Source organism: Pygocentrus nattereri, chromosome 6 (genome assembly GCF_015220715.1).
Source record: "Pygocentrus nattereri isolate fPygNat1 chromosome 6, fPygNat1.pri, whole genome shotgun sequence".
NCBI lineage: Eukaryota > Metazoa > Chordata > Actinopteri > Characiformes > Serrasalmidae > Pygocentrus > Pygocentrus nattereri.
The window spans coordinates 15,051,042-15,078,849 of NC_051216.1; the positions used below are offsets into that span (position 1 = coordinate 15,051,042).

Genomic DNA, 27,808 nt, shown 5'->3' on the forward strand with positions numbered 1-27,808 from the left:
TCGGAACATGGTGGCATGGTGGGTAGTGCTGTTGCCTCACAGCAAGGGCCTGGGTTTGAGTCCCCAGCCAAGCGACCACGGTCCTCTCTGTGTGGAGTTTGCATGTTCTGTCCTGTGTCTGCATGGATTTCTTCCAGGTTCTCTGTTTTCCTTCCACAGTCCAAAGACATGCATTTAGGCCGTTTGGACATGCTAAATTGCCCCTAGGTGTGAATGTGTCTGTCTATCTGCCCTGTGATGAACTGGTGACCTGTCCAGGGTGTATCCTGCCTTTCACCCTATGACAGCTGGGATAGGCTCCAGCACCCCCTGTGACCCAGAAGGAGAAGTGGCTTAGAAGATGTGTGTGTGCTGTTTAAATAAAACCTTGTATCTCCAAAATGGTAACTTTACAGGAGAAGGAAAAAACATGCTTCAATTTTAATGTAAGTCAATAGAACCACACTTGGAAAGACGTTATTTTAGGCCATTTCTTTTGGTCCATTCATCATGAAATTTTCACACAATGTAAAGGACAACAGGCATTTTCAATTTATGTCAAAAACTGAAAAACAACAAAAATGGAGAAATGGAGTTTTCTTCTGACAGCGGTGATATACATGTTCTTTTACATGTATGCTTTATTCTTTTTTAATCTCTGAAGAAAGAGAATAACTTGGATTTAACGGCCATGACTAGGTATTACATAAGTGAAAGGCAGTGCTGTATATTATTACATCATAGTTTTACTATTACTACTGTTATATCTAATGTGCAGGACCACAGTGTGTCCATGGTAAACTTTCTCCTTAGGGCCAGTACGGTGTATCGTGTGTGTGGGTTATTAAGGCAAACTAATGTCACTGTAGAGCCAACATCAAGACATACAGGATAGTAGCACCTCGATCCATCACTAAGGTTGTAGATAATACAAAACAAATAGATGAGTTTAGCCTGGAATAGATGGTTTTACACTCTGAAAACACAACTTTTACTGCATCAAAAGCCCAGCTGTGCAGTAATATCCGTAACGAGTCTGAACGTGAAACGAAGTGGGGGCCTGAGGCTGGTTTTAACACGGAGTGATGAGTCCTCGCAGGCAGCTGGGAGGAGCTCGGTATCGTCACGCAGGTTTGGGTGACGCTGCTGTTGGGGAGCTGTCCCGGCAAGCGTGGTGCTGAAACCGCAGCGCCAGCCAGCCTGCAGAGCAGAGCCACCGAGAGAGACTCCGGGCAACAGCGGCAGTCCTGGGAGGCAAAACCTGACTTATCTGCGCTAGGAAAGCTGAGCCTGCAGCTCCGTGCTTGGATTATAATCCGTTTCTCTTCTAAACGCTGCTGGAGGCGAGCACGACTACTAGGGGAGACGAGGATGGGTGAGGATTGAGTCGAGTTGTGCTGGAAGTGCAGCCAGCCTCACGGGATGAAGATGTGAAGTAGCCCGCACGCAAATATGCTGAAGCTACGCGTATGTTTTACTACGAGCGTGTGAGAAAGGATGCAGCGAGCAGAAATCAATAGAGCAGAAGTGCTGGAAAGTAGGTGAGGACGTTGTTCACTTCGCATTGACTGGACTGGAGCCGGCTGCTTTTCAACCTGGAGACTCCTTAGGCTATACAACATGCTCATGTTGCAGAAAACAAAACAGTGTGACATTTTATGTGGCATGGTTTTCGTTTTTCTTAGGTTAGCATCATAACTATGTTACCATTCGTGGGACCGGTGCCTGGAAATCTGGATTACTCATTGATTAATAGCATTGATTTCTCTTCTGACTGAATCCCATGGCTTCTGACACCTGCTTACATTCGTGCAATCCATATCTACTGGAAATTAATGTTGGACAAAGTCTGTGGGTCTGAGGGACAATGAAACTTGAAGCCAAGTTAAAATAAACATTCACACAGAAGTGAAGGACATCAATGACCAGCACGTTTGTAGCTATTTAAAGGAATACTGGGAAATATACATATCCTTTTCTACCTTCTTCACAGAGAGTTTCTCTAAGAACTGATAGTCACCAGCACCACTGGCCATCGTTTTTTTTACTCAAGAGGTGGATGCTGAGTGGCCCCGGCATGCTGAAGGGCCGCTGCTGTGTTCTTTTCAGTGACCTGAAGGTGCTGCTGCTCAGGCCACAGGCCTCTCAGGTCCCGCAGGCTCAACAAGCTCCACAGGCTCCACAGTCGCCTCCTGTGCTCAGCCCCATGAGTGGACCACCGGCCACACGCTGTGAAAGCGAAGGCAACCCCTGCTCGTGTGCAGCCAACAACAACAACACCAGCTTTCGGCTCCAGCACTGGAGCATCCCCTCCACAGAGGGTGCAGTGGGGCCGGACGCACAAAGGGCCACAGCGGCCGAAGAGTTCTCCAAAGACAAACGAGACGAGCGCTTCTCCTTCATCAGTTATGCTGAGGGCACACCGGTGTGCAGGATATGCTTCCAGGGGCCAGAGCAGGTATGAATCCACACTGTGCTGAAAGTGTCTTTGTCCCTTTAACAAGAGTCCTGGTTAAAATTACGATTCAGTCTAAACTTCAGCTGCCTCATATCACTATAGTCTTAACAATGAAGGTTCCTAAATGGTTCTTGAGCTTAATTAGTATAGACCCTTTACATGATGTGGAGGTTCTGGAGCTGTGAACTGCACACGTCTTATTTACACAAATGAAAGAACCATCCACAGGCAGGTTGTTTACTGAAACAGAAGCATGTTCTTTGTTTTTCACGAGTTAGAATCATAATTGTGTTATCATTCGTGGAATGGCGCTGATCCAAAGCACCCATTTTGTCATGTTTGTCTTTCAGACTGAAGTAGTAATTTTTTTTCAAATATTCATGAATCTTCAAGGATTTCTCAGGAGCTCTTAAGTAAAGGCAATGCGTATGCATATACACATTTGTATACAAATACATAGAACCATGACACACAAAGAAATATAGTTCTTTGTATGTTTAAATGGTTCTTCTCTATGATGGAAATGTGTCATAAAAAGAACCTTTTAAAAATGGTTCTGTATAGCAATAAAAAAAGGCCTTTGCTATTGTTAAAAGTCATAGAACCTTTATTTGGTGCTATATAGAAGCTTTCTTGGTAAAAGTACAGAGTTATGTTGATTTTTTTTAAGGATTGCTTCATTGTATAGAATTATCAGTAAAATCACTAGCACTCTTAAAATTAAAGGTTGCTAAATGCTTCATGGCTTAGATGTAAGGCTGTGATCTGTAAATGGTATAGGACCTAGAAAGGCTACCCACTGAAACTTAAGGGGACCAAGATTCTTAAGGGGACCAAGAGTGGTTCTGTGGCATCACTCAAAAGAACCCTTCTTGGCATATTTGTTTTTAATGTATTAACTTTAAATGAACTCAAGAGTTACATTTACATGTACAGGGGAAATTTTTATTTAGTAACTTTTAAAGAAATACATAGATGGAAATGTGTATGATTTAGAAAAAAAGAATATCTAAAAGAAACAAATTGGATTTTTTGTCTCTGTAAATGAAAAGCTTTAACAAAAGTGTTTTTATTGTGTTTAAAGGCTATTTTTTATCATGGCAGTTAGATATATATATACCAAGAATACAGTTGTGCTGTCCTGGAATGTCAGTCTTTGTGGAGAGGTATGAATTGTTTTCACAGCAGGGGGGACTCACACCTCCCCTTTCATCTCTCATTGCTCACTACACTGTTAGAAATAAACGTACTATGCAGGTACATGATTCATTTATCAAGGTACAAACAATGTAAGTGTACCCTCAAAGGTACAGCAGTGGTTTTAAGGTCCAGTGGTGTACCTTACATGAGTTTTTCCTAGTGGAAAAGTAGATATTTGTACCTTTTCATAACCAAACGTTTTAAATCAGAACAATAAAACATGAAGCCTGGAGATGAGACGGGAGGTGTGGAGTCAATACAACTTAGAAAATATCATTTCAATGGATTCTGGTACAGTTATGTTCCCTGATTAAAGGTATTGGGATGTACCCCTGAGGGGTACACAGTGACAAGAGGGGTACTGCCCCAGTGACAGTGTCATACCTTTTTTTCTGAGAGTGTATTAGAGTCACAACATTTCACACATAGAGAGCCAGTAGTGTCCTAGTTAATCTGATGTGCTATACATTTTATTTGATTATGTTGATGGAAAAACTTCCATTCAGCCCATGGAATGCCCACTAGGGGGCCTGCAGAAAGAGGCTGCACTGTAATTGTAATTAATCTAGGCCGCAGTGATATTGTGATATCTGATATATTGTGATATTGTGATATTGTGGAGGTCTAAACTGTTTTAAACTCTTGAGTTCACTTGAACCAGATTTGTGGGGGAAATTCTAGAAAAGGTTTCCTATGATGACTTATTTTGGTTTGCTTTTAGAGGTGTGTTTAGTCTAGAACTTTATTTAGACCACCCCTGCCACTCCAAACACACACACACACACACACACACACACACACATACACAAATACACACACTGAACACACCCCTCTTCTGTGAGTCATTCAGCATTCAGGGAACATAGACCAGAATATAACTGAGCAATCCCAGCAACATCATCATCTGAAGGAGAGGTTATTCACCTCCATTTAAAGGACAAACGGTTTCAAACACGTGCTTTTTGAATAAATGCGTAACACAGTAAAAAGAACAGCAGCTTTGTGTCAGCTCCTGTTACCTGAGTGCAGGTTTCACCTGTACAGAAGGAAAGAAACCTGACCCCGCTCTGCTGATAAGCATGCTGCACACGGTAGCGTTTTCATACAATGACAAATGAAGCAGGTTTAACATCCATGACTTTCCAAAGGCAGAAAAATTCTACCTTCTTTTTCCCCTTCAGAGTACATTCAAATGGGTCATGTCCCGCATCTTCTCTTCAAATTCCCAGAGGATGGTTTATGCACACTGCTATGAATTGAACAGAGTTGGCATCTATCTAACCCTTGAATCGTTGTTTTATTAAGCAGTCAGGGAGGAGGATGCTGCCGTGATGCACACTTCAAACCAATCATTTTCCTCTGTCTCCTCCTATTACAGGATTGTAACCTGAAGCACCTGGAATGTGTTATTTAGGAGGCTCACCAAATTTGCTGTTAGAGCAGTGAATACAAATGGGAGTCTACCACACACAACACAACCCAGAGACATTAAACTCCCCTAACAAAAGACAATCTAGCAGACTGCTGTTCCAGTCAGAGAAGAATAAAACCTACATTGTTATCATACCAGCTGTTGTTTGTTGCATGCACAAAAAGACGGAGCAGAAGAGAATCTGTTCAGAAATAATTAATTAAAATAAGAGAAAGTTCACATGAAGGATATTCCCAGTGGAATGCTAGTATTGTGCATTCCTCTTACACAGTCTTGTCCCTTAGGTTTAATGCAGACACGCTATGTTGGCTGACTTGTAAGCCAGTTAGTAGATATGGTGACAATCAGCACATGAATAATTGGTGTATATACCCCATTCAGGAATGTTATTCAGTAAACATTTAACAGTTGTATGTTAGCTACCATGTTGTACAATGTGTTTGGCTTTCATTTATTCTGTGCAACAGAATGACAGCTTGGGTCCAGTGTCACTTTGCATGGTGCCTTCTTTAAGGCCATTTTAGGCCTCAGTTCCATTTGCTGCTTTCAGGCTTAACCCATTAATGTCCATAACATTTTTTCCCCTTTAGTACACTCGTTCTCTGCGCTTGTGTAAACACAGATCGAAAGAAAGTTGATTAGATGTTAGATGATTAGATGATTAGAATGATTAGAAATCAGAACATATTGCTAAAATGTTTTATCATGTTGTCTTATTAACTTAACTCTTTTCATTAAAACAATTTAAAATGTATATTTGACATATTTGATTCTAAACATAAAAAATACATGCAATGTAAAAGTCACTCATGCAAAACTCTTTTGAAGCATTATGAGCTATTTGACTTGCTAATGCTGCCACCTTCTGGAAAATTCTAGCCTGCTAAATGTGAGTGAGTGGGCAAGAGCTTCAAAAACATGCTTTGAGAGGTTCTTTAGGGAACTAAAATAACATAATTCCAAAGTCTTTTTGGATCTTTACTTAATGTATGGTGGCATGTTAGAAGAAGCCCCAAGGGGTATAACCCTTCCGCCAGTTTCCCACCTGCCAGTTTTTTTCTCTCCTGATGAAATGTTGACACATTTACTGAATTTCTTTAAACCAACTAATTCTGAAATATCATCTGAAGCATTACATTCCTAGGATTTATTGCCTTCAATATCGTCAGTTGAGTCAGTTGATCTATTTTTTTTGCTATTAGATAACTGGATAATTTCCTCTGCAAAGCATTGCATTTAGTGTACTTTAAAGTACATAGCAGACAAATGATGGACAGAAACAGAATTCTAGCAATATCTACCATTTAGGAGGTTCATTTGAGGTGTGCTGTTCTTCTTACTGTACATTGAAAAAGCCAGCGGAAGCTTGTCTGCACTTCAGTCTTCACAATAACATGAGACTGCATTCCACTCTACTGCCACATTAAATTCCCATCACAGTGCCCTCTGCCCTCCCAGCGAAGCAGCAATGGAAAAATCTATTTATTTCAGCACAGCTCAGGGCTCTCCTCTCATGGGCCTTTTGTTGTAGAGCACATCTGTGTACTATTAAGAGTCAAAGGCTGCCCTTTCCTGATGTATATTTCTTTTGTTGCTTGTGACAGATGCAATTCATATCTCTCCTTTGAAGTGGCAGGGACATCACTGAAGAGTGACATTGATTTACAGACTAAACAAACCAATCTTTCACAGAGATCTGGAATGTGCCGGACAAGGCTGGTCAGACTGTGGCCCAAGGGCCTGCAACTTCTTGTTTGGCCCACCAGATAACACTTAATCTGACACATACTGCTGTAATTACATGACGATTGATTTTTCCTAGTACTTTGCCGCCATGCTTTCTTAGTATTTTTAGTCTACACTTGAAAAAGCACAGGAGACATAAGGGAGAATAGACACACCACAGTTTGGTAGTGTGTGACGTATAAACATGAGCACATATTTCAACCAACTTTGGGGGTCTATTGATCTATTGTTCTTAGTTCAGTTAAGCCCAAGACATTTATCAATTGTTTAATGTGTATTAAGCTTTATGATGACCTTTATTAATACATAATTGGAGTTATGTTGCATAAAAATCACAAATAAATGCGCTATTATCTGCGTAATAATACACAATGAGCACTTTGTTAAGACCTTGTTGTGCAACTTAATGAGCAAGAATTATCATCTAAATTCATATCTTATTTGAGTATAATTGATAACATTTTATTCCTGTAGTTTCTAAGTCACTAATGCTATGACAAATGTTTTAAGTTGAGTGTGCAGAAGTTGTTAGTAACATTTACATCTCTTTCATTCCTTTTTCATATGAATTATTTGGAGAGAGGCAAAAAGATATAGCTGTATGCAGATAACTGACATTGCAACCACGGCTTTTTTTCATCCTTTTTAACCACACAAAAAGACATCTTCTGTTTTAATTTTTTGTCCACTAATGTGGTGAAATCAGTGGTTTGAAAGTGTGTCACTGGAACAGATCACATGATGCTCTATTTTGGTTTCGTGTATGTTTTGAGTAATTAACATTGCATGAAAGTTTCACCACATATAGCCAAACACAGACAAGCAACATCCCGCATGTGGTGGGAGATTTTTACAATGAAAAAAATGGGTGGGAGTGGGAGACAATTATGCTAGTTGAATACTTTTAAAGTTAAATTTATATAGCTCCTTTCACAACTCCAAGGACACTTGTTTAAATAAAACAAAATGAAAATAAAAACTCCACCCATCCAAAAGAACACATGATTCTTTGCTTTCCACAAGATATTTTAAAGGTCTGTTTTTTGTTATTGTTCCATTATTTTTTGCAGCAGTTGCAATTTAATAATCCTGTAATCCTTGGACATGTTCCAAGCGGTACACTTTCTGGTAATCCATCTTTGAGACCTTTTCCAGAATATTTGGAAAAGTAGTAGCGGTGGGAAATTAAAATGTTGGCTTTCTGTTCTTTCCTGGCCAGGAGACTAATATTGTTTAAATAGAAAGACTCTATTCCTCAGACATACAGTCACTGAATCAGGGAAGACATGTACCATCTCAAATTGGAGAAGATTAGATGAACTGTCAGAAGGTCTACTAGGACGTTTCATACTAGTTGCCAGCCTTCCTTAGCCTTTGATAAGGTTATGAAAGCTGACAGCATGAAAGTGTAACCAATATTTCTGTCATTTCATTTTACTTGTATTATATATTTTTCTTTTATGAAAATCTGGCTATGTATAATGTTTATGTGTGTAGGTCTGGTACTTGAGGAGTGGGGGATTTGATTAAGTGTGATTTGTTTGAACCTGTGATATAATGTGAAAAAATACAATTAAAAAATCCTGAAATCTAGGAGTCCTGCATCCCTGGAAAAGACTCTGATTATTCGACTACATTTATGCTTCAAAGTCACTAGAGGTAAACATGCAAAAGTCTTTTTGTGAGGTAAAATCCAAATAAGGGAATAAGTCAGAAGGAATTAGAATAATTTATCTTGCACTAATCTTGGATGCAGCAAAACATCTGCCCTGGAGTGTTTTGGATATTTCAACATCAGCCAAAGTCAACTAAGTAACCCCAAAGAAATGGCATTAAATGTTAGTCTCTTCTGCCCACTGAGGCTGAATGTTCTATAGTGGATAACCTAGAGCCTTAAGAAAGAGAATGTCTACAGGACATCGCATTTGTTTTGCTCTTGTAGCTTCAGTTTTACTAGGTTGGTCAATTGTCTTGGTACTATGTCCTAATCTGCCTTTAGATCAGCATAAAGCCCATATCTGGCTTTTATCTAATGCCTACAAGCATTTGAAAATTCAAATGAGGACTGCAGATTGTAATCATGCCAGACTAAAACACATTTACAAATAGAGTCTGTCAGACAATTTCTGTGTTTCCTTGAAGTTCAGCCCAAGTTCAGAGTACCTACTTGAGAACCTGTCTAATGGGGTAATGAGACATTCATTTGAGTCTTGTTAATTCATAGATTGGAGCACCGTCCAGCTGGTGTTTGCGAAGAGATTTTCACTTTAAATAAGACATTAAGATTCTACTGTTTGCATTGATTTAGTGCAGACCCACGCCAGGTCATGGAGATGGCTCCTTGCAGACTTGTGGTGAAAGCTCTCTTGCTTGCTGCAGGCCAATAACTAACTTGTCAGGGACATTTCATAGTGAGAGTGAACGAGTGTACACAGAGCAGATTGTCACTGTTGTAATGAGAGTCTGATTGCTGCTGCTCATTCTCTGCCCCAAGCACATGGAGGTGGATTAGCCTGGGTGTCTGGCTTGGTTCCCTTTCTCCCCCTGGGCCACCTCGCTCCCATTGGTCAGTTCAGCTCTCCTCACGCACTCCTGCCAAGTTTCTCCAACCGCGTCCATCTGCAAACGGGCCTGTTCCTGCACTTGCACTTGCTCCCAGTTTGCTGCAACTGAAGTGTCACTTCTTATCTAACTCTGAACCCTTAAAAATAAAGGTTCCTAAACGGTTCTTGGCTTGGATGTGTGGTTCTAGGAAGAAAATAATTGATCAGTATACACTTAACAATGATGGTTCTTCAAGGGTTCTTTAGTAAAGATGGTTCTATATAGAACCATGAACATTCAAAGAATTAATCCTCTCCATGAAGGGTTCTCTGGATCGTAAAACCGAATTTGCTATAGGTGGTTTTATATAGAACCTTTTTGAAAAGTGTTCTATGTATTACCAAAAAGCTTATTCTATTGTTACGATGCCAAGCTTGTTACAACAGAAGAACCTTTTTGGTGCTATATAGAACCCTTATCAAAAAGGTTCTACATAGAAACATTTACAGCACGTTCCATATCAGTCTAAAAATCCTTTCATGATGCAAAGAACTGTTTAATTATGTAAAGGATTTTAAGTGTTATTTTATTAATAAAATCCCTTGAAGAACCATAATTTTAAGTGTATATGCTATGTGGAGGTTCCTTACAAACCAAAAGGTTCTATACACTTGCATCTGGCAAAACTCGGAAAAAGTTCTTGAGGGATCTTTTGACACATTTATTTTTAAGAGGGTAGGTTTTAAGCTCAGACTAAATCCTCTAACTACAAGTATTGTTGACCTCTAAGTTCAAAGACCGCAACACTCGGGGTTTGACATTAAAGGGATTTTCCATCTATTTTCCAAAACTTCTTCATAATTAAATGGTTCAGAAGTTTAAAAAAGTAATTCAGAGTGGTTTGTTGGGAAATGCTCTCTTAAGCCAATGTCTGAACATTTAATGCCTTTAAAAATTACATCATAGAGCGTTATTATGTGAAATGATTATATGCTGGCTGATATCTGAGACATTGTTTTATGACAGTATCGAGATAAGATAATGTCCTTCTTTTTTAAATGCATTCATGGTGGAAAGATACATGCAGGCTGTAGTACAGCAAAACAGTCCCCTAAGACAATTTTTTTCATAATACACTAACATTATCAACATTACATTTAAAAGACTCATGTAGGTTCACTGGTGGGTTTTGATATAAAGTTAATTAAAAATGGCTACATCTGTGTTGTAGATGTTGTGACCCCTGGTTCCTATCACCACCACTGTGAAGAAAACTGCCTGTAAGTGTCTCTACAGTGAACCACTTCACATCAAACCACTCTGAATGACTTTGTTTACAGCTCAACCTTTAAATCATGCAGAAAACCCGATAAATCAGTAGAATTCTCCATTAACACTTCCACCAGAAACTATTATGCCAGTTTATCTGTGGAACTACATGCATCTCAGCGTGGTGTTGATGCCTTTTTGTTGTGCGTTGACCACTCTCCTGGTTTTAATGAGTAGATTCAAGATGAAACTACAGTATTTGTTTCTATACCTGCATAGTTGGCAAGGATTTCCCTTCATAGGCTCAACAGAGGAGACACTAGTGAGCAATAAACAATAGTCCCCATGGATCACTCACTTTAACAGGCATCCACATTAATATTAATAACAATAATTTGTGCTCTATGGTGCAATAGGGTGAAAAAAGACAGTATGCAGTAGATGGAACTGAAGAGTTGTTGAGTATGTGAACCATTTTACAGTAAGTGCTGTCAAGAGCCTGCGAGGTTTTTTTGCTTTAATGGCCCCAAGCTGTCTCTCTTACTGGCTTGGGTTCAAAGATGCATGCATCAGTCTGTGTTTTCCTTCAGAGGGTAATAACACCCAACCTTTAACTGTGTTCTGAACAAAAACTAAAATCTAGAAATGGAACCAAAACTCCATCCACTTTGTGCCTTTCTCCCTGAGAGCAGAGGGAGAGCACACTATGTATTTGAATGTTCATGTTGCTCAGTAGGAAGGTGGAGCGTTTGGGCTGAGATGACCACTCCAACTGTGCAGCACCTGTTCCCGAGTCTGCTCTTCACTCAGAGCTCTCTGGCAGAGCGGCCTGGAGATTTCAGCCTGATCCTTTCCTCTATAACACTATCGTTTACAAACTATACAAACAGCAGAGCTGCTCCATATGCATTCACTGCCTGATAACATGTAATAACATGTTTTCAACGCACAGTATTGACACTTTGTACTAGTTTTTAAAACTAGGTGCATAAAATATTTCAGCCTTCGGAAAAATAATTACCATAATTATAAAGGAACTTCAAAAGATTCCTATAATAGGCAATTGGACAATTGCTATAGTTTGTATATATATATGACAGAACTGCAAGAGCACTGTAATAAGAAAATATTATATATTTAAAATTCTGCATATTAAAAAATAAAACATAAATTGTGGCCTGTGCAAAACTTATGGCACATTTTATATGTTTTAATTTTTTTGCTTGTTTAATCTCAGCAAGCAAATGGTATAAAATAGTGTAGTATAATATAGTAAAATACATTTTAAAAATCACATTAACTTTGTTTCTTGTAGAGAATGTGTTACTTGTTTTCAGCTTATGACTATTTATTAGTATTTAAAGGAATCTCTTTTTGCTTTTTACAACATTTCATTACAACTGTCAACTTGCGGAAGCAATGGCTAATTTTTGATTTCTTTAAAGTGAACTTGAAAGATTTAGATTAACATTTTTTTCATTAAAAACCTTTAAAAATATATTCAAAAACACCGTCTTCTGTTTTCATGCAACTACTGAATTAAAAAGCGTTTTAGTCTATGGGCATAGCCTCATTTTAGCCACATTTATTTTAGACTACATTCCTGTCCTTCATGGCCACATACTGAGCAGTTATGTCACATTGTTTTGAGGTAAATATGTCCCAAAGTCTGAAAATGTAATGCGGAGTGAGGAGGCGGACGAATATGCAGAGATAAGCGACTTTTATTAAGGGCAAATCCAGGGTCATGGTCAAAACGGTCCAGGTTCAAACAGCCGATACGAAGAGCAGGAGGGACAGACATGACAAAGTCAACACAGAACCTCAAACAAGAACCAAACACCATGAGAAGAGAATACAATACATCCAACACGATCAAACATATCAAACACCAGCACTAGAGGAAAACACAGGGCTTAAATACAAGAGGGCTAACAAGGGTTCACAAGACAGGTGGAAAACAGGTGGAAACAATCAAGGGCGGAGACAAGAAACAAGGGGCAGAACCGGGAGGAAACCAAACAAAGAAGCACATGGAGGAGTGGGAGGAGCCAATCGTGACAGAAAATCAGCATGAAACACATATTTTCTTCAAGTCAAGTCAAGTCAGCTTTATTGTCCATACTACAATATGTACAGGACATACAGAGTATTGACCCCATGGTGTAGCGATAACATTAAATAGACAGTAAACAGGAAAAGTGTGAACTTAAATAGACACTAAAAAAACGCTAAAAACTCATTGTAAAAATATAAATAAAGAAAGAAAGAAAGAAATAAGCAAACTGTTTTGTGTTAATAAAATATGATGATTACAAAATATGATGTGTACAGCTGTTCAAAGCTGTGTTTTCTAGTCATGTACTGGCTGTAGATTTGATACAGTTTTGAAACATTTGGTACTATGTTTCAGTATTGATTTGAATGGTTTAGTAAAGACAAAAGGGTTTTTTTAAATCCAGCTGTAAAACGTATCGTTCAGGCTAGGATGTGTCCAGTAGTATCGTGGCTCATTCTATACTGTGGTTTTAAATTGCGTTGCTATAGTGTGTATATCTTTATAATGTAAAGGCTGTCATGCTCTTACTACTCGAACACTGTACTACCCCACAGGAAAAGATACACAGCTAACAACATTACATCACACAGTGGGAATGTGTGCCATTTCAGATTAGATTTGTTACAAGACTGAATCAGATTCATTCCTCTTTTCTCTGTAATTCAAAGCCTGATGATGTTGATACACCATCTCTGTGCAATATAGTGGTCTTTCTAAGTTTCTGGAACAGCTCTGCTTCTAAGCCATGTTAGGAAACCACATTAGGGGTCAATGTTAAATAAATCTCAGACCGACTTGATGGAGTGTCTAAATGATGGTCATAGGCTAGTGAGCATCAACACAGACATATTGACAGGGTTAAGGAGCATAACCCAACCTCCTTCATTCTTGTGTATGTGTGACCAATTAATGCCTTCCAAAATGTTTGCAGTCCTATAATCAGTAATCTAAATTAGTTATTACACATCAATTGTAAATCTCAAAACTCCTGACTTTCTTCCAGGATAAGTTCTCACCTGGCATCATTTCTCATGTACAGCATATAGTGCTATGAATTCCAAAAAGACGACTTGATTGGAGGTGATTTAAATGGAGGATACTAAAGACAACCGTTACAAAGCTGTAAGAATGCATTGTCAACAAGGAGACTTATCCAACAAAACTATTGTGGCAATTTAGTAGGTATTCATCACTAATTAATCACCAATTATGATCACTTACAGAGAAATGTTTTTGCTTCAGATGGGAGACACTGATGCTTCTTACAGGATATCAATAAAATATGTGCAATAGTTCTGCACTAAGGCTGGCATTATATGTGGACTCCACCATTCTGATCTTATTAATAATGTAAAATGCCTGCAGGGATGAAGGGAGAGACAGCATGTAATTTATAAAAACTGTGGAAGAAGGAAGAAGAATCTGCCTCTTCTTGGCAGCACAGAGTTTACAAAATGAGAAAGAGGTGTAAATTAATCTGTAACCTTGCAACAATTCAATTCAGTTACAATTCTTCTGATTCAGTACATACTCTACTGAATATCATCATAATTAATTCTAATTGATTCCACAACATTCTGCAATTGATGCAGTTTACTCATCTGTTTAACAAGCATTTGCATTTTTACACCATCAATCACAGCATATGAAGCATGATGAAGAGGCCAGTGTGAACGACAAAAGCAGTATGAACTTTAGCTGGATGTATTTAATTAAAGAAAAACGTGGAACAGCACATGAGAGGCAAATAAAAACAGAAAGCTAGGAATGTGTGAAATGTCTTAAACAGGTGATGCAGTGGTGCCTGGGTATAAAAGGAGCATCCAAGAATGGCCCAGGCCTTTACGAGCAAGGATCATTTGAGGCTCACCATTTTGCCAAAATTGCATAAGTAAACAATCATTCTTCACGTCTTCCACAAATACAAGTTAAGAAAGTGAAAATCCATTTGTCAACAACATCCATAGATGGGGCCGACTTCTCTGAAATGTACTGATGTGGAATGTGTATTGTGGTTTGACGAGTTAACCTTTCCGATTTTAATGGGAACAATGGACAAAAAGAAGAAAAAAAACATTCAGATTGTTACCAGGGTAAAGTTCAAAAGCTCGAGTCTGTCATGAGGGGAGTGTATCAGTGTCCACAACGTGTGCAACTTGCACATCTGTGAAACATTTCTATGATATTTTGGAGCAACATATGTTGCATTTTAGATAATGTCACATTCTACACATTATGACTGTGTACAGTACGGGTAGATGTGTGGGCCTGTCTCCCACTGAAAATGTGTAACACACTGTAAAGCAAAGAAAAACTGCTTCAAAACCAGATCAATTAGTGTTTTCAGTCCCCAAATGATTATGAATGATTCTTAGTTTTTTAAAGGAAAGGTGATGCAACATGGTGGTAACATCCCATACAAACTTTTTAGAAATGAACAAATATTTACTATTTTATTATTATTTATAATAGAAAATAAATAGTTTTAAAAATGTTACATTTTACGTTTTTGTACTGCTTTCAATTGAATTCAGGTCAAATTGACCTTACTGTATTTCTGTATTTATTAGCATTTCACACACCATCAAATCTCCAACTAATGAAACTAAAACTTACACATTTTTCTGTCACTATTGAAACATAGGTCAAATGCTCCTGCCAGTTCAGCACTTGTGCATGGGGAAGTTTGCTGCCTTAAGCTCTGTAACTCCTATGTCTCTGTGTGTTAGGGAGAGCTGCTTAGTCCATGTCGCTGCAGCGGCTCGGTGCGCAGTACCCACCAGCCTTGTCTCATTAAGTGGATCAGTGAGAGAGGCTCCTGGACGTGCGAGCTCTGCTACTATAAGTACCAGGTCATCGCCATCAGCACCAAGAACCCCCTGCAGGTGAGCCTTTGCTTTGGCCTGCCTCTCAGAGTCTGAATCAGAGAGCTTTAAATGTGCTGACAGTGAAAACATCTAAATTTGGAAATGGAAATGAATTATTCCAGTAGGACGAGTCTCAACAGTAAACATTGGCAGGGCCCTGTCTCACTCACTGGACATCACTGTGTACATTATCTTTTTGGTTGTTTTCCCAACTGTACACATTGCATTACGGTGTGGTGTACCATAACATGCTGTACACACATTGTATCTTATATTGTATTTTACTGTTGAATTGGTGTTACATTGTGTTATACTGTATTATTTTGCACTGTTCTGAGATGTATATACACAAATTCATACCTGCCAGTTTGCACCACACTATTTAACCCTGTCACTTCCACTTCATTCTATACTAACCAGCCATCTTTATTGCTTGATTTCTTATAGTTATTGTTACTTGTTGTCTTGTGTTCTATTTGTAATACCCACTACGCTTTATTCTTTTTTTCCATACTTCTCATCACACACTTTATGTTGTGTGCAGGGGTATGATGGTGCATTGAAATAACTTCATAGTATTTTGAATGCTCTATATTCTGAATACATATGTGAGTAAACTTCACATGTCTGGGGTGAAAATGTTGAGATCCACCAGTGTTTTTCAAAATTATTGCATATTTCAATCAGTAAGATCAGTTAGTATCAAAGTCATTCGGATTAATCGGATGTAAACTGTGCTTAAATGTTCTAGAGAAACTTATCAAGTCAGAATTCAGTAGTGGTGATAGGAACCAGACTTTCAAACTACTTAATGTCTCTAAAAGATACATCATAGAGAGCTATTAGATTTAATGGTTGCAATTACCACTTAAGGCCTGAGAGAGTATTTTATTATAGTTATGTAATGGTCTTGAGATTAGGCTTTGGCTGTGGCAGAGAAATACATTCAGGGTTTTTGAGGCAAAATGGCCCTCATCTTTTTAGACTTACCACTATTTTGTCATTATCAACATTACATATAAAACTCAGAGGACACATAGGTTCACTGATCATTTTGCACAGTAGATAAAATGGCTATATTTGCACTGTAGATATGGCAACCCCTGGTTCCAATCAGCACCACTGTAAAGAAATCTGAGTCAGTACATTCTTATTACTCATCAAGTGACGTCACGTATCAATAGTTGAAATGCGCATAAATGTTGAACAAATCTGTGGAATTCCTCTTTAAATCTAGTCTAGATCTTGTGCAGTGTTAATGGTGACAATCTGCTGAAACATTATGTCAGAATTATGGTAAATATTTTCTCAAATCAAGACGAAAAAGCCACCATTTCTTTCTCTGTGCTTTCTTTAAGTGGCAGGCCATCTCCTTAACAGTAATAGAGAAGGTCCAGATTGCAGCAGCCATCTTGGGCTCACTCTTCCTTATAGCCAGCATTTCCTGGCTGGTGTGGTCTTCTTTCAGCCCCTCGGCCAAGTGGCAGCGGCAGGACCTGCTCTTCCAGATCTGCTACGGCATGTATGGCTTCATGGACGTGGTCTGCATCGGTGAGTTTGGAGCCATTTGGTCAAAGTTTGTCTGCAGTGGATGATGTCACGTACTGCGCTTACTTGATTCAAATGCAGAAATCTTTTCCACACAAATGAAATATATTACATCAGCATAGTTTTGCCTTAATCGTGTTAATGTAACCTGTTTTCTTCCTGTGGAAATTTTGTACTCCTTTGAGCCAAATCAATTCAGTCACTTTTTTTCAGTGGATGAGTGAAGCTGAGATTTGCCAAAGACAACTTTTAATGCGAGACACTACAGGTGAAATGGGTCATTTTTTAAATAGTAGATATTACAATGAATCTTTCTCGCACAGTTTTTTGTTTTGGAAATTTTGTGAAAAAAAAACATGAAAAAAAGCATTTACATACTTAAAAAAGTTAAAAAAAAATGTAAGAATAAAAATGTTTTAAAAACATTGTTTTATTTTTTAATTGGGACAGCACTATGCACTGTTATTATAAAACATATTCAGGTCATTTTGTACAAAATCAAGTATAAATGCAGCAACAAGGATTATATTCTGTAATACCCTTTAGAATAGGGTTATGTACGAACCTGCAAATATTCAAGAAAGCAGGTGTTCTGGAATCGTTGGAGCTGAATGTAGAGAAAAGCTGATTTTGAGAAAAAAAAATAAAAAATAACCTCAGAACTGCCCAGTGACTCAGACTTACCCAATAAGATCTCACAAAACATGCCCTTTTGTGTGAATATTGTCTTTAGTACAAAGGAAATACATATATTTGGATATTCTGGTTAGATTCCAGTTAGAAACCTTTCAGGGATAGATGAATAGATGTGGTTGTGCCAAGCTAAGCATTCACTGAATTTGCTAATCTTTGGAAATTACAGTTGTTTGTGAAAAGAAGTTAGAAGACATGTTGTAGATGCCATTTATTCAAAAAATCTGAAGAATGACTGAGAGAACAAGAATTCATTACTGTCTGTAGTGTCTTTCCTAAAAGGATATGATTGAGGTGAGACCACAGAGCCATTGACTTCAGAACTGAATGAGCTCTTATACAGAAACCAAAAGTCTCTTGCTTGCTCTGACATCTTTGCAGCTTTATCAGGAGATTTAGGAGAGAGAGTGTTCTGGATTTATGTGACTCTTCCATAAATCCATCAGTGTGTGTGCTGGCTGTGAAATGAAATGACTAAATGAGATTAAGGTTTAAGTTCAGCTGTACTCAGCTGTGCTTAAGCAGAGGAGTGTTAGCTTTCAAATGTGGGGCAGAGCGTATTCCCAACTGACACAGGAGTGAGGTTGGTTTAAAGATATCTCAGTTTGAAGAAAGTGGGTACAAAATTACCTTTCTACTCCTTGAGATACAATACGTCCAAAAGTTTGTAGACAGCTGCTTAACCTCTGAAATCAATGGTATTAATGGGGAATTTGTGCCCCTTTGGACTGTAAAAATTAAAGTCAGCTTAACTTAAAATTATAAAGTAAATGATTACACAGCTTTCTAGAGTTAAGTAAACTTGAGAACTCTAGAGTTCACCCAACTCGAACATCTTAGTTGAGTCAGAAGTTCCCTTATTTTTTTTAGTTCTACTTCTCAGTGTGATAAATGATCAACTTTTCATCACACAGTGCCATCAGACATTTTCTTCCCTTGGGTACCCACTTACGGATGGCCACGGAGTTGCTGGGGTTCAGACTCACAATCTCCTGTTGGGGTGAAGGCCTAGTCATTGCACCACTTGGGAATGCCTTACATTTTGTGTCCATAAATGTTGAGTAGTAGAAAATATGAGAAAGTAAAATATTTGTTGTTTTTAACTCTGAAAAGCAACATGATCACGTCTAACACTTCATCCCAGCATCAGGGAACTGTGAGTTTAAAGCCCAGCAAAGCCACAGCTGTCCATATCTGGAAACCCAACAGGAGAAAATGATGGGAGTGTGTGAAGGTAAGAGCCCCAGCCACTGAGGAAACAGAGTTAAAAATTACAAACTCGATGTTGTTTAGCAGAACTAGATAAGGGAGTTTTGAGAACTGACTAAACCAAGTTTGAATCAGGTGAACTAGTACCCATAAACCTGTGTAGGATGTATTCTGCCTTCCGTCCAATGACCACTGGGGATAGACTCCAGCACCCCTCTGTGAACTAGAAGGATAAGCAGTTCAGAAAATGTATGTGTGTGTGTGTGTGTGTGTGTGTGTGTGTGTGTGTGTGTGTGTGTGTGTGGTGCCCTTCAGTTAATTCAAAACAGCTGTATAATCAGTTAACTTGTCATTTTAAGTGGAGCTGACCTCTCATTTGCTGCACTAACAGCTTCTATACTTCTGGGATGGCTTTGCACTAGATGTTGGAACATTGCTGTGATTTGATTGCATTCAGCCATAAGAGCTTTGGTGAGGTATTGGGCATGGTGACCTCAGACTCATGTGTGGCTGCTGATGCATTTCTGTGAAGATTTTACAAGCTGTGTGAGCACAATCACCTGTATCAGTAAAAGGTGCACATTAAGGTAGCTGAATTCACTAATTACACTGCTCAAAAAATAAAGGGAACACTTAAACAACACAATATAACTCCAAGTAAATCAAACTTCTGTGAAATCAAACTGTCCACTTAGGAAGCAACACTGATTGACAATCAATTTCACAGCTGTTGTGCAAATGGAATAGACAACAGGTGGAAATCATTGGCGATTAACAAGTCACACTCAATAAAGGAGTGGTTCTGCAGGTGGGGACCACAGACCACTTCTCAGTACCTTTCTGCTTTCTGGCTGATGTTTTGGTCACTTTTGAATGTTGGTGGTGCTTTCACACTTGTGGTAGCATGAGACGGTCTCTACAACCCACACAAGTGGCTCAGGTAGTGCAGCTCATCCAGGATGGCACATCAATGCAAGCTGTGGCAAGAAGGTTTGCTGTCTGTCAGCCGTAGTGTCCAGAGTCTGGAGGAGCTACCAGGAGACGTGGAGGAGGCCGTAGGAGGGCAACAACCCAGCAGCAGGACTGCTACCTCATCCTTTGTGCAAGGAGGAACAGCAGGAGCACTGCCAGAGCCCTGCAAAATGACCTCCAGCAGGCCACAAATGTGCATGTGTCTGCACAAACGGTTAGAAACCGACTCCATGAGGATGGTATGAGGGCCCGACATCCACAGATGGGGTTGTGCTCACAGCCCAACACCCTGCAGGACGCTTGGCATTTGCCAGAGAACACCAGGATTGGCAAATTTGCCACTGGCGCCCTGTGCTCTTCACAGATGAAAGCAGGTTCACACTGAGCACATGTGACAGACGTGACAGAGTCTGGAGACGCCGTGGAGAGCGATCTGCTGCCTGCAGCATCCTTCAGCAGTGGGTCAGTAATGGTGTGGGGTGGCATTTCTTTGGAGGCCCGCACAGCCCTCCATGTGCTCGGCAGAGGTAGCCTGACTGCCATTAGGTACCGAGATGAGATCCTCAGACCCCTTTGAGACCATATGCTGGTGCGGTTGGCCCTGGGTTCCTCCTAATGCAGGACAATGCTAGACCTCATGTGGCTGGAGTGTGTCAGCAGTTCCTGCAAGATGAAGGCATTGAAGCTATGGACTGGCCCACCCGTTCCCCAGACCTGAATCCGATTGAGCACATCTGGGATATCATGTCTCGCTCCATGCACCAACACCACGTTGCACCACAGACTGTCCAGGAGTTGGTGGATGCTTTAGTCCAGGTCTGGGAGGAGATCCCTCAGGAGACCATCCGCCACCTCATCAGGAGCATGCCCAGGCGTTGTAGGGAGGTCATACAGGCACGTGGAGGCCACACACAATACTGAGCCTCATTTTGACTTGTTTTAAGGACATTACATCAAAGTTGAATCAGCCTGTAGTGTGTCTTTCCACTTTAATTGTGTGTGAGTCCAAATCCAGGCCTCCATTGGTTAATACATTTGATTTCCATTGATGATTTTTGTGTGATTTTGTTGTCAGCACATTCAACTTTGTACAGAACAAAGTATTCAATGAGAATATTTCATTCATTCAGATCTAGGATGTGTTTATTTTTTTGAGCAGTGTATAACGGATATGTTTGGTCATATAGTGCATCCTCTTTTGAATCTTTAACATTTTGACTACAAATTATCTAACTCAATTAGAATGCAAATTTAAATGCATATTTATAAGCATGTTTTTTCTACTTGATAGCACCCATTCATGTTTTCTGTCTTGTGAAAACCAAAGCAAATACAAAGGAAAGGCTTATTAAAAAATAACCAGGACAAGGACGCCACTAGAACCTACATGGTATAACCTCTGAATCATGATTGAACAGACTCACTCGAATGATTCTGGGTGACTGGTGTGAATTAGATATGGGCTCTGTGATCTCCTGGCTCTTGAGTTATTCTGCTCAAGCCAAACAGCAATTTAATACTGCACTAAATATGCATGAACACACACAGTCTTATGCATATCGAGGAAGAGAGAGAAAGCGAAAGATACAAAGTGGGAAAGATTTCATTTGTCAAGCAGCCATGAACAAAAGACTCTACTGATCATTAGTAGAAGGCTAATTGTCAAGTTAAAAGAGAAGTGAGAGGAGAGGAGGATGACAGAATGACTTGAGGGATGAGCAGAGGAGTGCTGAACTATCTGCAGTGATGTGACTGGCTGTGGACGGTTAATGCCACTCTGCTGAGATGAACGTGGCAGCCTGCAGGCGTTCCGCAGAAAAAAAGGGCAAGCTGGCTCCAATGAATGTCTTGACTCAGATCGTCCTCGGTGAAAGGAATCTTCTATACTTTATCGTAAAATGCAGAGAAAACTGAACCAGATTTTCCAGGGGTGGAAGATAGTTAAGTGATTGTGTTTTGTTACTATATTATACTATAATAAGCCATGTGTTACTGTAATTTCATCATGGATAAGGGGTTTTCTTAGAGAAGCAGAGTAAAACCCCCTAATGTGTGGTAAGACTCCTGTGATCCACTGTAACTCTAGTCTTACTGCTTTTACAGAACATTGACAAAATAACGTATGACAAATAAATAATTTAAAGCTACACTATTTGAGTTTCTTGGATTTGGAGACCTCTCTGGTGTAAATGTGTAAATGAACACAACATGCAGAGGGAACATTGTGTAACATGGGTTGTGCTTCTGGCTCCTTCCCTGAACAGATTCATCTGCCAACTTGATGTTTTAAAGAATGTTTTAATGATTCCTAATCATATAATAATGAAAATATCTTAATATAGTACTGGTTAATACATGAACCTTCACCTTCAGTTTTTGCTCATCAGATCACCATCCAACAATAGTGCTAATATCCTCTAGCACCACAGTGCAGTTTCCCATGTTAGGCTAGCATCAAGGCAACAACATCACCAAATGTGGTATGTATGACAATCAAGTAACACATTCTTTACTTTTAAATTGCAGTTTTACAATGAATCATTCAGGAAATACTTAAAATCAAAGTCTAACATTGAATATTAATGGAGGAGTTTAGCCTGTTAGATATCTTTTGGCCTGTTATATTAGGTACTTTACAATGGCTTTGAACGTGGCTCAGCCAATCAGATTTTACGACCATAGCTCTCAGCATTTAGAAGTCGTGGGCTGGCAGTTAGGGAACCAGCCATGTGACTGGAAGGTCACCTGTTCGATCCGCCTGGGCTGACAGCACATGACTGAAACGCCCTTGAGCAAGGCATCTAACTCCCACCTGCTCCTCGGGGGCCCTGGATAGGGCTGCCCACTGCTCCGGGCGAGTTGTGTTTACTGCCCCCTAGTGTGCATGTATGTGGGTGTTTCACTGCACGGATGGGTTAAATACACTGGTCGAAATTCCTCTGTGTGCAAAACACAGTAGGCTGATGGTTCTGAATTAAACTGAAATTAATTATGATTTTGAAAGATTAATACTTTATTCCTTATTCTTACTGTATACATCATCATGTAACACAATACCAAGAATTAAAACCTTACATTTATTTGTTAAAACATTTACTTTGTACTTTCACATGCCTATTTTTCGCTCATGTTAAAATTATATGTTATATTAAAAAATATATTGTGTTATTTTTGAGTATTTAAATACACATCAATATATGCACATATTTGTATATATTTTGAAATAAATAAATGTGAACATATTTAGATGAAATATGCATAATAATATAAATTCTTATATTTACACATATGTCAAACATATAAGAAAATTTATTACAAATGTGACACATATGGTGAAAAATATACAGATATACACTGGCCAGTCACTTCATTAAATACACCCACTTGTTTCTACGCTCATTGTCCATTTTATCAGCTCCATTTACCATATAGGTGCAGTTTATAGATCGACAATTACAGACTGTAGTCCGTCTGATGTTTTGCATTGATAGCCTCCTTTTACCCTGTTATTCAAAGGTCCGCACCCCCACTGGAGGTTATTATTTGGGTGGTGGATCGCTCTCAGCACTGCAGTAATGCTGGAGGTGGTGTGTTGGGCTGGTCTGAGTGGATCAGACACAGTGCTGCTGGAGTTTTTAAACACCTTAGTGTCACTGCTGGACTGAGAACAGTCCACCAACCCAAAATATCCAGCCAACAGCATCCTGCGGGCAGTGCCCTGTCACCACTGATGAAGGACTAGAGGGTGGTGTATATTTGTTTTGCATATGGGAATATAGCTTCTTTATGACTTCCATCCATCCATCCATCCATCCATCCATCCTAAGATCCCGAGATACTTAAACTCCTCCACTTGAGGCAAGAGCTCATCCCCACTTCTTTATAACTTTTCTTAAGATTTTTTTTGTATTTTTGGCTTTTTCCACTTTTAATTGAGTAACATTTTGAACATACTTTTTCTTAAGTATAGTTTCTCTGTACTTTTTCCACTCCTGCCAGATTCTATAGAAGATTTCTGACATGCAGTGCTGCATTGTAGCTCTACATCAGCATGTAATTACCTAACAACAGTCTGCTTCAACATGTGACAGTTTGGCACTTATTCTGGGAAACAAGAGATATTATAGATCTCTCACTGTGATCCGACCTGCCGATGAACCTTTTTTCCCCCAGCTACAGCATTGCTTCCCTTCTGTTTGTTTTTCAGTATCAGGTGTAGCTCTCACTTATCTGAGACTTAACAATCTAGTCTTAGTGTCTGTGCGCAGTCTGTATTCCATCTTGTTAAGTGGCACACTACCGAAGCAGGAGAGAACCATGCATTTCATTTCATGTGTATATACACATTATTTCTGTTGTTATGGATTCATTTATATCTGCCAGATGGATGGTAGCTGGAGAGTATAGAAGCTGTATTCCTCTCTTCTTTCAATTACTATCTACATTCAGCCTGAAACTATTATCATAGGTCTTTGGTGCAGCCATTTTCTCAAAAACATGGCTAATATCATCTTAGATCACTCTGTCAACTTACGATGATTTCTGTGCTACAATGCTTGAAGTAAGCTTGCCACTTAGTATAAAAGCAAGTTTCAGATAATTCTGACTCTAATCTATGTAATTGCTTCAACTGGAATCAACCAGAATTATCCTTTACTTTATGGCAGGCCTCATAAATAAGAGAAAGATAACCTAGCTAGTCTAGCTTTGAAGACAAACCAGCCTGCACTGTTTCAGGTTCTGTGCTAGAGCACCTCTGACTCAGCTTCATTATTAGCTCATCAACTGAATCAGGGATATTAAAGCCATGCAAAAAAGAATGGTGTATGGCCTTGGGCCCTGTTTTGACACATGCAGAGTCCTTAGAAATTGCTGAGACATTTGTTCGATACTTAAAGCATATTCAGTTCATTGCGTTAGGACAGAAAATGTCAAACCAAGTGGTATTTAAAATAAAAAGAACATTCCAAAACTTGTTTTTAGCAAGTTATTCTTTCAAAGGGTGGTTGGTATTTTTCAGATGATTACAGTTTGAGCAGTTTCTTTGATGGCTTCTGCAGGTTTGCATCCAAAATGCCCTTGTACGCTCATGAGTTTATGAGCACATCAATGAACTCAAGCTTACTGACAACACTGGCTTTTCCACCTCTGTGCTTTATAGTAACCTTAGCGCAGTCTGGTTGGAGATCTCCAGGCCTTTTGCACACAAGCAATCTACCTTCTAATCATTTACTTACAATAAAATTGGTTTTGTATTACTGTAACTGTTGATTCCAGACTTTGATTTGCGGTGTATAACCAGCACTCTTTTATATCTCTCTCAGCTCTGATTGTCCATGAGGGCCCTTCCGTGTTCCGCATATTCCATCGCTGGCAGGCGGTGAATCAGAAGTGGAAAGTGCTGAACTATGATAAGAAGAGGGACAGTGAGGAGTTGAAGGCCAGCGAAAGTGAGTGGACACTCTCTCTGCTGCAGCAGCAGGAGCAGGCCGGAGCCGCCATATCACCCTCCACCTCTTCTCTAATGGCTGCTGCAGCCATGGCATCCCCTGAAACACCGAACGCCATGGCATTACACACCGACTCTACACATAACCATGACAATGGGTCAGCTATGACTGACCATCACTGTCCTTACAACTTCCTCCATCTCCTGAGCCACCTTCGGCCCCTCGAGCTGCGCAGCCAGCCCAGCAATACCAGCAACAGCAGCCACCAGCCCAGAGAACTGGTCATGAGAGTAACCACTGTGTGAACAAAATGGGACCATAGGCCTTATCATTGCACACTCTGACAGCCAAAAAAAGCACAAATAGGTGATTGTTTTCTTCATAAAAACAGGAGCTCTTGTCAAAAATGGAAAAAGCACAATGCTGTTCCTGTGAAAAGTGCTTATTGTGTTGGGTTGAAATGGGCCTCCTCAGGGCTTTGGATGCTGTGTCCTTTCTGACAGAAGAGTAGAACATGAATTGGTATAGTAGAGGGGATTACATAATGGGATACCTTTGTTGTGGTACTGGAGATTGAAAAAAAATAATTTCTTACATACAGTACGGCACACAAGTCAGAGACCACCCTTTATTCACTGATTTTCCAGTCAAAACCGCCATTAAGTACAAGTTATTAATAGGGAATATTTCTTAGGAGATTAAATATTAAAGCTTTGATCTTTGAGAGAGAGGAAAAAATCAAGCTCCACTCTTGATTCAGATCTGAAAAAAAATCCACAGGTGTTTCTGTCCATCTGTCCACTGTGAGATAATAATTCAATACTATAGGTCTGAAAGGACATGCAGCTGTCAAGAAGCCCCTACTGACAATGGATTGGCCACCCCAGAGTCCAGACCTCAATATCTTTGAATGTGTTTGGGATTCCTTGGTTGGTGAGAAGCAGAAAATGCAAAGAGTGATGCAAATGGTTGTTGAGATTTCTGTGCAATCTGCAATTCTAACTGGATTAATATATAATAATAAAAATAATACATGATTTCTGCTTTTTTCTAATGCTGAAAAGCTTGCATTAATTGCCAATTTGACTGGAAATTTAAATAATAAAGCAAGGTCTCAGACTTTTCACAGTACCTTTCTGACACAGCTGTGTCTCTTAATCAGTCTGTCACACATTTACTTTCATGTTTAACTTACGTTAAACACATGTTAAATAAGTGTGAGCTCTCCAGGGAAAACAGCATAGAAAGCAGTCCACTTGCTGAAGGTAAACAGCAGGCGGTCACCTCTGTCTCATTCACAAAGCACAACCTGGCCAGCATCTCCTGAAACGCTGAGAGAGCAGATCTGCATTATCATGTCTCTTCTATGGACATTATGTATTCTACAGTTCTACAGCATAACTGCTTTCAGTCGGTTCAAATGGTTCTCATAAGCCTTTTCGCAAAGGGCAAGATGAAGATTTCTGACTCAATGATGAGAACTCTATCTTACGCTTGTGGAGTGTTAAAGAAGAAAAAAAACATTGCTGTCTCAGTCATATGGGTTTCCATTAAGTGCTTATGTCTGATGTTCCCAATTTTCCACCTTTAATGATGGTGTTTTTTGAGATTATTTTTGTGTTGTTGCCATTTCACATCTAACTGAAAAGGAAATAAACTTCCAGTAAGCCATTGTGAACATGAGCATGAATTTTTGAAATGGATTTCCATATAAAATGGTAAACACAAACATAGAGGGTGTTTTGTAAGGATTTGTAGGCACAGTCACTCCAGGCCTGCCTCCGTTTGGCTGTGTTGGATGTGGATGAGCAGGCGGCGCTTTTAAAAGGCCAGAATCTGCCGAGTTTCGAACTGTCTGTCTTTGACCGCTGAATAATTCAATCCATGGAGAGCTGATATCAATGGGCAAGAGGTACAATAACAGCCTTCTTGGAAGAGGGGGGTTGTTGAGAGTTCACTATGAATTCATTTGCCCCACTTCTCTTCACACTTTTCTTGAAGTCAGCGCCTTCTTGCTGCAGTGCTTTTGGAAATGACTTGAAGTAGGAGGAGCGGAGCCTGTTTGAGAAGAGTTTAAAAGTTGAATATCTTTTTTTTATTTTTAAAGGAAGAGATATCAAACATATACCAGGCGCACGCTTTGCAGTTGAGCCTTACACTTTTTTTTTAGTGTATCAAACATGAGAATTGTGAAAAAAACACTGCCTTGATCTCAGTGATTGAACAGAGAAGCATGGAAAAAGAAAAACCAGAGGAAAAAATACCACATAGCATTCATTTGAACAATTGTGGTAATCCTGATGTACTTGTCAAAGTAATGCACAAATAATGCAGTACATTTTGACGTTTAAGGTTCCATATTAAAGCACTGAGGTTTACAAA

General features: G+C 39.4%; 1 protein-coding gene across 1 annotated transcript; it reads left to right on the top strand.

Moving 5' to 3' along the window:
* The first annotated feature begins 956 nt into the window (after nt 1–956).
* marchf4 (membrane associated ring-CH-type finger 4) lies at nt 957–27,808 on the top strand. Its single transcript, XM_017691574.2, has 4 exons — nt 957–2,437; nt 15,417–15,572; nt 16,913–17,105; nt 25,301–27,808. The coding sequence occupies exons 1-4, from the start codon at nt 2,039–2,041 to the stop codon at nt 25,729–25,731; spliced, it is 1,179 nt and encodes a 392-aa protein (XP_017547063.1). The 5' UTR covers nt 957–2,038; the 3' UTR covers nt 25,732–27,808.